General features: G+C 44.9%; 1 protein-coding gene across 3 annotated transcripts; it reads left to right on the forward strand.

Annotated features, from left to right (window-relative positions):
- The first annotated feature begins 3 nt into the window (after positions 1–3).
- MRPL55 (mitochondrial ribosomal protein L55) lies at positions 4–7,755 on the forward strand. 3 transcript variants are annotated; one of them, XM_082192680.1, is made up of 4 exons: positions 4–113; positions 1,866–2,030; positions 5,149–5,350; positions 7,509–7,755. In XM_082192680.1, exons 2-4 carry the CDS (start codon positions 2,005–2,007, stop codon positions 7,656–7,658), a joined length of 378 nt encoding a protein of 125 aa, XP_082048806.1. In that variant the 5' UTR covers positions 4–113; positions 1,866–2,004; the 3' UTR covers positions 7,659–7,755. The 3 variants fall into 3 exon arrangements, with proteins under 3 accessions (XP_082048806.1, XP_082048808.1, XP_082048807.1); XM_082192682.1 differs by having other exon boundaries at positions 8–113; positions 1,871–2,030; XM_082192681.1 differs by having other exon boundaries at positions 23–113; positions 1,852–2,030.
- Positions 7,756–13,619: the final 5,864 nt, after the last annotated feature.

Here is a 13,619-nt window from a genome sequence, read left to right on the forward strand (position 1 = left end):
TACGTCATCGCCGCGCCGCCCTCTCCTTGTTTCTCGATGTCGCTGGGTGATGACGCAAGAAAAGGAACCGTTCCCAGAGCGGCAGGTCACGTGAGCGGGACTCTTCGGAGCCGGTAAGGAGGAGCAATCCATTGGGGACAGAGTAGAGGGGGGGTGGGTTAAAGTATCAGTAGGTCAAACCATTCAGAAAGAGGGAGCCGTAGTTTTGGTGAGGGGAGAGGCGCGCGAAGGCAAGTCTGGGAAACGGCGAGGATCGAACCATCTGCAGGCGGAGGCGCGGGGAGAGCAGGGCTAAACCATTGTTGGACCTAATGGGTGGGAGGGAAGCAGTTGAGATTGGGGGCGAACCATTATCGCGAAGTAGGCGGGTTCTGAGGGCCAAACCATTTGTGGAGTGGAGGGGGGGAGGCATGGTCTTGTTTGATGTCTGACCCGATTCTGACGTCATGCCTCCTTTCCCTGCATTTCCCCCTCTCCAGTAGTGTGCATTTATGTGTATCTGCCTATTCTATCTATTGTACCTGCATCGCAGGGGGTTGGGCTGAATGACGGGGGGGGGGAGGATTCCTTACAATTCTGTGATTCGGGCTCCAGTCGTTGCAAGCACTTGCAGCTGCATGCTCTGTCTCTGCAAATACCGTATTTTTCACTCCATAAGACGCACCTAGTTTTTAGGAGGAAAACAAGAAAAAAAAATACTCTGGACGAAACAGTGGGTGTATGGTTTTTGTGGTTCATGCTGTGGCCACAGACATGTGATTTGATGGTGAGTTTGGGGTAGCCCAATGCAAAAATCCTCAGGATCCATGTGGATCCGTGCTTTGTAACCACGTTTTTGCGGCATTGCGGCCCCGCGCAACAGTGGGTGCATGGCTACCATGGACATGCTATGTGATCTGATGGTGAATTTGGGGTGACCTAATGCAAAAATCCTGAGGATCCATGTGCTTTTACCTCCCCCCCTCCCAGGCAGTCTCCTTTATCTCTAGAGTCCATTATCTCCCTCCCGATCGCTTGCCAATCAGCTGCTCAGTGACTTTGTTTCAACACCCCCTTCGCTCTTGTTTGCCTTAGTGTCTTTTCCTTAGCTGGAGCAGTTTTTTTGCTCCTCCTTTTCTTCTAATTTCTCTCCTCATTGCTTGTTTTAGTATTCCTGTCTCCTCTCCTTGCAAGTTCTCTGTCTTTACCTCCCCCCTCCCAGGCAGCCTCCTTTATCGCTAGAGTCCCTTATCTCCCTCCTGATTGCTTGCCGATCAGCTGCTCAGCAGCTTTGCTTCAACACCCCCTTCTCTCTTTCTAAAAAACAAACAAACACGATTTGCTTTTTGCCCCTGGGCAATTCGGTTCCAGGGACCACGCATTCACTCCATAAGACGCACAGACATTTCCCCTTACTTTTTAGGAGGAAAAAAACGTGTCTTATGGAGCAAAAAATACAGTACTTCCATCCCTCGATCCAGGAGGAAAACCCCACCCAGGCTTTGAAGGGGGAAGTGCTTGGCATTTGGAAGGCGCCCAGGCTGTGTTTCCAAAGCACTGTGAGAAGACCAAAAGTATCTTAATTGCTAACAGCATAAGAACTGCCTTGCTGGATCAGATGCTTTTGGAATGCTTCCCCACAAAACACGATGGTTTTGACGGGAGGCCGCATGCTAGATATTTCTTCCCACCTTAAGCACACACCTGTTGTTCAGAGGTTTACTGCTGCCTGTTCTAGACTGTCTCCTTTTAGCTATCTCTGCTAAATCTGTATATTTAATAAGTATTTTATATTGCCTTCCTACTTTGATTCATATTTTTATTAAGTGATATATAAACTTGTCAAATAAGAATAAACTTTTCTCCCTTCAGTTATTTCCATAAAGAGCAGCTGTTGCCCCTTGGATGATGTTCCGTAAAGATCGTTGCTGTCTTTGCTCATCATAAAAGCCAAATCCTGTGCCTCGGAATCGCTGGAGATTGGCGTTTGTTTGCTAGGCTTCAGGGACTGTACATGAGCTCAGAATGACGACCGTAATCCGGACTTTAAGGTATAACTCTGTTTATTTAGTAGGATCATTGTGCCTTGTGCTGTCCAGGATCTAGAACTGATATGGCCCTTTTCCACAGTGTTTCTTCCGTTCTTGTACATATTCCATGAAAGTACATTGCATTGTTTTTCAGCAGATCAACAGTAAGCCTGCAGTCTCATGCATGCTTCTGAATACCTTTTGCTGGAAAGTAAAAGGTATAGGGGTCAGGAACTCAGGCTACACTCGAGTAGGACCCTGGCAGAGACACATGCCCGACTGGCATGTTCTCTCCCTCCTGGTCAATCGTTCGGGAGCTTCATAAGCTTTCTTCAGCCCAAACATCACAGCAACCAATGCCAACTGACACCGGCACACTTAGGGATCCACAGAGTTTGCGCATCATGCGTAACAGACCTCAGCAACTCAGCATTTTGGCTAATCTACTTTATTTACATATAAGCACACACGGAGCACTGCAACATGGCACCCTCTCTCTCTAGCATCAGACAGCAAAGAGAAAAAGAACAAAGGACAATAGTCCCACTTCATGGAACACAGTGATACAAACATCCTGTCTCCGTCACTTCCCACTCTGTGGAGTCAGAACATATACCGTCATGTGATTGACAGAAATCCCATGATTGCAATCACGGAGCAGGAATTCTAACAAAAGGACCCCTGGACGGTTAGGTCCAGTCAGATTTGACTATGGGGTGCGGTGCTTATCTCCGCTTTCAGGTCGAGGGAGCCGGCGTTTGTCCACAGACAGTTTTTCTGGGTCATGTGGCCAGCAGGACTAAACCCCTTCTGGTGCAACAGGACACCATGACGAGTGCCAGAGCGCACAGAAACACACGGAAACAGCAGGAGGGAACTGTGTTCTTTGCACTCTGGTCCTGCTTGTGAACTTCTGGTTGGCAGATTCTGGATTAGCTGGGCCACTGGCCTTACACAGCAGGCCACTTCTTATGTTCTTATGCTATGAACCAGCCTACATCATCTGAGGCCCTTCCTGCGCCTCCATGAGAATTCCAGAGGGTGGCAATACAGGCCTTTTCTGTGGTGGCTCCCATTTTTCGGAATGCTCTCCTCAGAGAGGCTTGCCTGGCACCTTCACTACATATCTTTATATGCCAGGCAAAAGCATTCTTTCCCCAGGCCTTTGGCTAACTAAACAACCCATGGCCTTTAAAACTGTGCGGAGGCCTTACTGTTTTTGTTTATCGCTACGGTATGTATTTTGGTGTTTTTATATTGTAAACCACCCAGTGTTCCTCGGATGAAGGGCTGTATGGACATTTTAAAAATAAAATAATAAATGGAGAGTAATTAAGTGCTGCACAGGTGATAATCTGACTAAAACAGCAGTTCATCTGCACATGTTTGATCCCAGGATCTAAGAGCCCTCTGGGGGGGGGGGGGGTAAAGACGCTGAGGTTTGTTTTCCTCTGTTACTTCAAACAAAACGTGAGACAGAGTGAATTCGGATAGGTATTGAACCAGCTTCAAAGCCAGGATTAAATCTTCAAAGCTGTGTCCTCTGAGGGCTTTTAATATATATGAATAGAAATTGGCTCCCTTTCTTGTTACTGAATCATCACCTTAAAATGCCAGCCAGGTGCCTGGAAAGCACATTCAATAATAATAATAATAATAATAATAATAATAGTTTTATTATTTATACCCCACCCATCTTGCTGGGTTTCCCCAGCCACTCTGAGCCCTGCTGTGTTAGGGCAGGTGGTTGCCAGCTGATAGAGACTACGTCAGAGCGAGGTATTAATTCATATCGTAGCTCATATATTTTTCCAAGGTACATTTTTTTAAAAAGCCAAACTATTATTTCGGTAACCTTCATAACAATCCCGCATGAGAGGCTGAATGAGTACAACTTGCAGAAGGCCAGCTTTCAGTGGAGAGAGGAACTAAATCTTGACACAGCTTTGCCTTACCCTTAAGTAAGAAGATTCTTACTTCTTTCTACAAGAAAGAAGATTCCACCTAAACATTAGGAAGAGCTTCCTGACAGTAAGAGCTGCCCGACAGTGGAATTTGCTGCCAAGGAGTGTGGTGGAGTCTCCTCCCTTGGAGGTCTTTAAGCAGAGGCTTGACAACCATATGTCAGGAGTGCTCTGATGGTGTTTCCTGCTTGGCAGGGGGTTGGACTCGATGGCCCTTGTGGTCTCTTCCAACTCTATGATTCTATGATTCTAAGTACCAAATTCTATCCGAAGACACCCTGCAGCCCCAAATCCAAAGTCTGCTTGCATCTGTTTTGTAAGATGCGTATATTGTAAGATACATTCATATTGTAATTGCAGAATGACAGTAAATTTAATTAAATAAAGAGGGATGGGGAAAGAGTACAGCTTATATAAATGAGGCATCTACCCACCCACCCTTTCTGTTGTTATCGTTTCATCAGTATTTGCTGGCATTATGATCTTTTCTGGCTTTCTACACACCCTCCCAATACCTGGACTAGCAGTCTTAAGAGCTAGCAACTCACTGCATTTTAAAATGAAAGCTGGGACGTCAGAGACGCTGAAATCCTCAGCTGATATAGATTTCATGTTCCTTATGGTGCTGTTCCTTGCTGCTTGAGGCCAAGCCTAACTGCCTGTTTACTAAATCACAGACTTTTTCTTATCAGAGTTGGGTTCTGCTCAGATATATATATATATATATACACACACACACACACACACACACAGTGGTGTCCCGCAAGACGAATGCCTCGCAAGACGGAAAACTCGCTAGACGAAAGAGTTTTCTGTTTTGGAGGTGCTTCGCAAAACGAATTTCCTATGGGCTTGCTTCGCAAGACGACAATGTCTTGCGAGTTCCTGCTGGGTTTTTTTCTCCTCCCCCCCCCCTTTTCTAAGGCGCTAAGCCACTTATCAGCTGATCCGATCAGCAGATAAGCCGCTAATAGCGCTAATCCGCTAATCCGTCAATGGGCTTGCTTCGCAAGACGAAAAAACCGCTAGACGAAGAGAATCACAGAATGGATTCTTTTCGTCTTGCGAGGCACCACTGTATTGTTATTTCTGGTATGTATATGTGTTCTTAAAGGGTCTATCTGTGTGTCAATTTTTGCATGGATATTACGAGTTCTTCTCTGAATCGGTTTCAGGGCTTTGCGGTTAGAGGCCTTCTCCGGACTCCTTCCCAGGACTTGTGGCCTCCACACATCCACCCGGCAGTCCAACTCCAACCGGACATCCATCGCTTGCGTGGCCCGCCAGAAGTATGCCCGGCTCTATCCAGTGTTGCTGGTCAGGCCTGACGGTTCTACATTCTATATCCGTTACAAGGAGCCAAGGCAGATCCTTTCGGTTAGAGTTGCTGTTTAATATTCAGTTTATAGTCCCACTGTTTATGAGACGGTCCCAGGGCAAGTTACACAGTGGCAGGACAGAACATTAAATGCAACCAGAACATAAGAAGCAGGATCAAGCCAATTTCCCATCAAGCACAGCATCCTGCTCTTACCGTGCAGAACATTTAACAGTATGCAGGCGGCACCATATACAGTGGTACCTCAATGTACAGTGGTACCTTGGGTTACAGACACTTCAGGTTACAGACACTTCAGGTTACAGACTCTGCTAACCCATAAATAGTACCTCGAGATAAGAACTTCGCTTCAGGATGAGAACAGAAATCGTGCGGCGGCAGTGGGAGGCCCCATTAGCTAAAGCGGTGCTTCAGGTTAAGAACAGTTTTAGGTTAAGAACGGGCCTCCGGAACGAATTAAGTTCTTAACCCGAGGTACCACTGTATTCCTGTTGTGTTTTATGATTTTCCTGATATTGTAAGTGAGCCAGAACTGGTCTGTGACCGTAATAATAAAATTCATCCAGTGGTACCTCTGGTTGCAAACGGGATCCGTTCCGGAGGCCCGTTCACAACATGAAAAGAACACAACTCGCAGCGGCAAAGCCCGGAAGTAACCCTTTCTGGTACTTCTGGGTCACCGCGGGACGTAACCTGAAAGAAGGTAACATGAAGCGAGCGTAACATGAGGTATGACTGTACACAAAACAGAAGCATTAAAGCACAAGAGAAAAACAAGTGACTGCAATTCAGCAAGGTGCAGATAGGCAGTAAGCTATAAGGAAAACAAATGACTGGCAGATTAATTCAGCTCCTACTAAAGGTCTGGGCAAATTTAGTTTTTTGCTTGGAGAAAGAAAAGGTATTCCAGGTGTCTGAGAGAGCAGCAAATAAATATTCCCGAAATGCATTTAAGAATCCCGGGACTAAAAGGTCCTTTGTTTGACCTGAAATATATTGGATGTCCACTATGGGGGTAAACACTTCGTATTGTAGTCTTCTCCATGCAAAAATAATTCCCCACACATAGAAAATCAGCATGTCAAGGGGAAGGTTTCTGCCCCCCCTTCTGATATGCTAGTTTTTTTCTTATGTGTAGGAAATTATTTTTACCTGAACATTAAGCCATTTGATTCCTCCCACCAGCATTCTGAACAGTCCAGATACAAGTTTACCACTCGTATCAGAAGTAAGGTTCCATTAGGGCAGGACACTGGTCAGATTTATGGGGCCGTTACAATTATTGTGTGTAAATCTTTGAGAATTATTTATTTAAAAAGTTAATATAATATAACTTAATATAATATAAAACTTAATATAAAAAAATCTCTAAGCATTTTACATAAAAACAATACTAAAAAGTTCTGTTAAAATTCCTCAGAACTAGATAAGAGCAAAACATAACTATATATCACAAACGAAACTGAATCATGTGATAAATAAAAATTAAGAGTCAATAAAGTCCAGACACTAAGACGCATCTTCACACACTGCAAGAGGCGATCACTAGAGGTGTGTGAACTCTATTCAAGGAAAACCTTTTGACCGTTGCAGATCATCTACTGTATGCGTCCAATAAGCTTTATACAGTTTGAAAACCACAGGCACTGATCCTGCCCATCCATGAGGGGGCTGAATTGATTGCGCACCAGGACTAGTAACTTAATAATAGAATAGTCTTTTGGCTTCTAAAGGGATTTCTCAATGTCTTTTCCACAAGCTGCAGACTTAACATTTGAAGCAGCAGGCATTAAATACCGTATTTTTTGCTCTATAAGATGCACCAGACCATAAGACGCACCTAGTTTTTGGAGGAGGAAAACAAGAAAAAAAATATTCTGAATCTCAGAAGCCAGAACAGCAAGAGGGATCGCTGCGCAGTGAAAGCAGCGATCCCTCTTACTGTTCTGGCTTCAGGGATAGCTGCGCAGCCTGCATTCGCTCCATAAGACGCACACACATTCCCCCTTGCTTTTTAGGAGGGAAAAGGTGAGTCTTATAGAGCAAAAAATACGGTACTTCTCTTTCTTGCCTCAGTAAGGGTATCCCTGCTGAATTTCTAGAGCTGGTAAAAGGAACAAGAACCTGCCTGTGGGGGAAACATGGCGATTCTAGGGGTGTTTACAAGTTTCTATGTATGCATAATTCCGTTTCCAGATACCTGTGGACATCAACACGCTCCCTGACGCCGAAAGGAGAGCCCGCCTGCGGAAACGTGATACCTCCAAGCTTAAACCCAAAGACGAGACACGTTTCGAGGATGATTTTAAATTGGACGATTACAGAAAGTTTTGGAAAAAGAAATGAGATCCGCCACCCGGGGTGGAAAATCAGTCATAATCAGATACTTCATTTTACATTTTAAGTTGTAAAAATGTCCACAAATAAAGAGACGTCTTCTGTTTTCTTTGTGTTCCTGTTTTATTTTCTGGGCTAGGGATCCGTAACTGGCTAAGTGTGATTATTACCGTGTCTTGTCACCCAGTGGAAGAAATCTTAAGTTGATTGATTAAGGCTGGCTTCAATCCTATGCACTGTTACCTGAGAGAAAATCCCATTGATCTCAGGGCCGGCTTCTGAATGGACATGTATAGGATTTTATTTGTCAACATACATCTGAATGAGGATTTTGGCTATGATTCGGAAGAAAAGGTAAGCACCATCATGCAAGAGGCATCTCCTCCTGTGCGGAAGAGAAAGGGGAAAGTTTATTCTCAAAGAACGTTGCTAGTGCTCTTGGCTTTTGCAAATATATCCTTGAAAATCATTAGCAGTGCAATCCTGTGTATGTTTACCCAGATTATTAATTTCCACCAGGGTTAATCTTTAGTAAGTGCATTTGTAACTGCAGCCTAAGATTACCCTAAAGTCTGCTGTCCCGTTAATTGGGGACATCTTAATCAAAAGGCTTTGAATCAATAAACATTAAGTTATTCCTTTTATTATTATTATTATTATTATTACCATTCATTTAAATGCTTCGATTTTTTTCTCGCCCTCAATATGTACAGTCACTTAAGTTTAAAAAAAAATGGGCAGAGGGTCCTTAAATAACTTTCTCAACACCTTTATGGCTGGACTTCACATGTTGAGTTTGCCTGTAATGCATCTGTTAAAAGTAAAAAACTTCTTTCATCGAAGGAGGCGAATCTGGCAAAGAACGTAGGAAATGGTCTTGTTCTCCATGAGATCAGTGGCCCACTTTGCAGGGCCATAACAGGACCAGATGCAGAGGAAAACTGATGCTTTATTAACGAGGTGTCAGAAGAACTGACCCCTTTTTATTTTTAGGCTACGAGGGAAGGAACAAGATTTTGCTGAAATTTAGGGTTTGGAGGGAAATCGGGGATGAATCATGGGAATTCTAGAGTTGGAAGGGATACTGGCGGTGATCTAGTCCGTCCCCCTGCAATGCATGACATATGGCCACCCAACTTCTCAGGATTAACTGATTTCATTAAGGCTTCCCCTTTCCCCAGCCCAAAAATTGGCTCCTGTACATTTAATAATTATACAGATTTTTTTAAAAAAAAATAGGTGTGGGTAGCTTGTGCGGGAGCAACAAAACTCTTACTGAAATGCCCCTTTTCTGCTTTAGATGGAAGATTTGTCAGCTGCTGTGCTGCCACGTGCTCTTTTGTAAAAATAAAAAAATGAGATTACTGTATTAGTTACTGGGTTCTTTCACAGAGCAATGCAAACAGATCATAAAGCCTTGGGGAACTTGCAGTTTAAATTTTAACTAGAGGGAAGGAGGAAGTGTGGATGATGGAACGGGTGAGGCAGGAGATCCAATGTTATTTCAGTGGTTTCGGAGTTGTGGCGTTGGAAGGGGCACCAAAGGTCATCTAGTGTCCAACCCCTGCAAAGCAGGAATCTCAAGACATGGTCCCCCCACCAAATTTGAAACCACACCTTTCTTCATGTGGGGATGAGGGCTTAGGCAAGCATCTGGCTTGTCTGCAAACAAGAATGTTTCTAGCAGGCCTGATTGAAATCAATAGTCAGGGAGTTCCAAAGAGCAGGCTTTCTTTCCCAAGAATGAGGGTTACCCCACCCCTGTCCCATTTCCCCAATGCAGGGCTCCTGTGCCTCAATAAACCTGCAACAAAGGCAGACTTCAAGCCACTGAAGTTTCCCACACCATCACCGCATCCCCATGTCCAGAGAGTCTTAGGTAGTTACGATGACTGCACAACCCATCTACAACAGGCTGCAAGGTGGTTAAATTGGTCTCAACTAGGGGCGGGGCCTTTTCAGTACTGGCCCCAACTTGGTGGAACACTCTTATCACAAGAGAATAGGGCCCTGCGGGACTTGACATCTTTCCGCAGGACCTGCAAGACAGAGCTGTTCCGCCTGGCCTTTGGTTTGAACTCAGTCTGACCCTTATGTTTCCCTCCCCTTATGGTTTTGATCTATGGGCTACTTTTAAAACGAGGCTGCATTTTAAATTGCATTTTAACCTGTATTTTAAATTGGGGTTTGGTTTTTTCCTATTATGTTGTTGTAAATAAAAATGCCCTTTTCCCTTATGGGGTATCCAAGAGCCCATATAGAGTTCTTACATAAGTTCTGTATTGGTAGGAGAGAATAACAGAGGCCAACTAGAGAATACTGAGAAGCAAAGCAGCTAGTAAGCTTGATCTTTCTTGATCTGTTGCAACAGGGTGCTCCCCTCACACGCAGGAAAGGAGGAGGACCCAGAAAAAATAGTGTGCAAGGCCTTATAAAGACTTTTGAAATTGCCACCCTATAGATCAAGACCACCCCCAGAAACATCATACATACATCAATCACAGAAGGGGTGTAACCTAAGACATCAGAAACCTCATACCTACATCACTGAAAAGGCGGTCTAAAACAAAAATTTTGAATGTTGCTTTTCTCCTGTCGTTGTTTATCACCTGTCTGGCAGGTTACTTGATTGGATACCCTGCTTACTTGATTGGATTACCTGGGTAACCTGGCCAGTCTTTTGTAATGATAAATACTTAGTTCCTGGGCCAGGTCACAGGCTCACACCTTATTCAAACACAGACATACCCTTAAGACAGGATTTGTGAAGGAAAAGACATTGGGGAGGCTTTTCCATTTTCCTTTGACCTTGCAGAGAAGACATTTGGTCAGTTTGGGACAGTTTGGGAATCAAAATGGTTTCAGGTCGGTCTTCCTGGTTATCTCCCGCTTGGACTACTGCAATGCGCTCTACGTGGGGCTACCTTTGGAGGTGACCCGGAAACTGCAATTAATCCAGAATGCGGCAGCTAGACAGGTGACTGGGAGCGGCTGCCGAGACCACATAACACCGGTCTTGAAAGACCTACATTGGCTCCCAGTACGTTTCCGAGCACAATTCGAAGTGTTGGTGCTGACCTTTAAAGCCCTAAACAGCCTCGGTCCAGTATACCTGAAGGAGCGTCTCCACCCCCATCGTTCAGCCCGGACGCTGAGGTCCAGCGCCGAGGGCCTTCTGGCGGTTCCCTCATTGCGAGAAGTGATGGAACTAGGCAGAGGGCCTTCTCGGTAGTGGCACCCGCCCTGTGGAACACCCTCCCATCAGATGTCAAAGCGATGAATAACTACCTGACATTTAGAAGACATCTTAAGGCAGCCCTGTTCAGGGAAGTTTTTAATCTGTGATATTTTACTGTATTTTGGTTTCTATGGAAGCCGCCCAGAGTGGCTGGGGAAACCCAGCCAGATGGGCGGGGTACAAATAATAAATAATAAATTATTATTATTATTATTATTATTATTATTATTATTATTATTATTATTATTATTATTATTATTATTCCTGTGCTGATCTATGTACGTGCTTGGCTGGTACCCTTATGAACATTACCATATGTCTAAGACCATAAAATTCCTATCACAATATTTTTACTGTAATTTTACTGTTGTTATCCACCCTGAGCCCGGCTCTGGCCGGGGAGGGCGGGGTATAAATAAAATTTATTATTATTATTGTTGTTGTTGTTGTTTGTTATTGTTATTATTATATTATCCTGCGGTTGCTAAAGAGAGTTGTCCACCCCCCTCCCAGCAACTTGGTGCGGCCCGTATCCCCCCACGGGCACGCGGCTTGATGGTGTCTCCCAAAGCTTGCGGAAGTTGCTGCAGGAAGCGGGTTCTGCAGGCAGCACGTGAGTCGCAAAGTGGAGGAGGCTTTGGCGGGGGGGGGGAGTTGCTCTGCTTGCAGAAGGGGGGGGGGGAAGACTGACAGTTAAGACTAGCCCCCCCCAAGGACAGCATGGCCGGAGTGTGGAAAGGTATGGGGGAGGGGGCTGTGGAGCGCGTGCATTTATGTACATTTGTCTTATCTGTTACGCCCATAGCTGTCAACTTTTCCCTTTCCTTGCGAGGAATCCTATTCGGAATAAGGGAATTTCCCCTTTAAAAAAGGCAAACGTTGACAGCTATGGTTACGCCTGCGTTGCTGGGGGGTTGGGCTAGATGACCCCAGGGCCCCATCCAACTGTACTGTCTGTCTGTCCACGCAGTGCTTTTTTTTGTAAAAAAAAAAATTTTTAGGGGTACTCTCAAGAAAATCACAATTTTGTAGTTCAGATCGGGAAAAATAAATACAGTAAATGGACAAAAGTACAAAGATTCATAAAATCTTTAGGGGTATGCGGACCCCCAGGAAAAAGCTCTTTATCTATCTTATCTATCTATCAGTGGCGTAGCGTGGGTTGTCAGCACCCGGGGCAAGGCAAGTAATCTGTGCCCCCTAACCCGTGGATTTGCGCTCCCTAACCCTAACCCCCAGATGGCCGGCCCTCCCTGCACCCCCCACGCTACGCCACTGCTATCTATCCATGCAATCTGCCCTGCTGAGTTCAGTGGGACTTACTCCCAGGAAAGGCGTGCTGTTAGGCTGCAATGCTACGGATACCGACTTGAGCAGGGGCCAGCAAACATTTCCAGCAGGGGGCTGGTCCACTGTCCCTCAGACTTTTTTGGGGGGGCAGACTATATTTTGGAGGGGGGGGGAGAATGAATTCCTATGCACCACAAATAACCCACAGATGCATTTTAAATAAAAGGACACATTCCACTCATGTAAAAACACGCTGATTCCCTGACCGTCTGCAGGCCAGATTTAGAAGGCGATTGGGCCGTATCCGGCGCCCGGGCCTTAGTTTGCCTACCCATGGACTTGAGAGTACTTACCTGTCAAAACTTGGTGGGACTTATTTCCGAGGAAATAAGCACAGGCTTTCCCTCGTTAAGACACTTGGGTATCTTAGATTGTTGCTTTTTTTAATCCCCCCCCCCCCGCCTTCTTGGCCTTAAGAAACTGTGCATTATCCCACTGGGTTGTTTGTGATAATTGACGAACACGGTAGAGATGGAGGGAAGCGCTTTGCAAGTGAAGAGGGTGAAACCTATGCATTGTTTCTTGGTGTGGAGCCCTAGTGAATGCACTCCAGAATGTAAGTTCTGAATAAAGATGCACAAGAGCAAGCTGCCAAATTATTTTGGAAATCACACAATCCAACCCACCCTGGTGCTTTCCAGATGGTTCAGGCTGCAACACCTACCCTGCAGTGTTTATTGAAACCTGCTGTCAGAAACAAGACACTGGGGTTTCCAAGCTGCCAGATTTGTACTAACCTGCCCAGATTGTTGTCATTTAAGTCAGGCATCAAAGTCACGTATTTGATTATTTTTACCTTCGGAGTCGTTGCTGTATTTAATATTTGTTGTTGTTTTAAATAGGCTTCAGAGAGAGTCACTCTTGCTTCTATCTGGAAAAAGAATATATCTTTGCAAGTATGAAGTACAGCTAAAGGATCTTCTTTTCATCTTAGGAAAAAGGCACTCTCTGCGCTCCTAAACACTCTACGCTTCATTTCTTAAAGCAAAGCCTTTTCCCTTTAGAAAGGGACTACCTGTGGCCATATTGGTTTTGCTACAAGGCCTCTTTGTAAAGGTTTGCTAAAGACACAAGATCCATCTTGCATCATCGTTAGCTGTGGCATGTAGCTTGGCACTTTGTGACTTGTGTTAGGGGTTGTGTGGCTCTTCTACGGCTTGGAATGCCTGTTGTGTTAATTTATCCAGAGTAAGCGTGTTTTGATTATTGGCCTTCTTGGAAAAACAAACAAACCCAGTTCTTCTATTGATATGTTATTTCATTTACATCATAGAATTGTAGAGTTGGAAGGGGCCCCGGGGGTCCTCTAGACTCACCCCCCTGCAGTTCAGGAATCCAGCCCAAATCCGTCTCTGGGTGGGCTTCAAGTACCAGCCTTCTAG

This window comes from Podarcis vaucheri (assembly GCF_965113315.1).
Source record: "Podarcis vaucheri genome assembly, chromosome: 12".
In the NCBI taxonomy this organism is placed as follows: Eukaryota; Metazoa; Chordata; class Lepidosauria; order Squamata; family Lacertidae; genus Podarcis; species Podarcis vaucheri.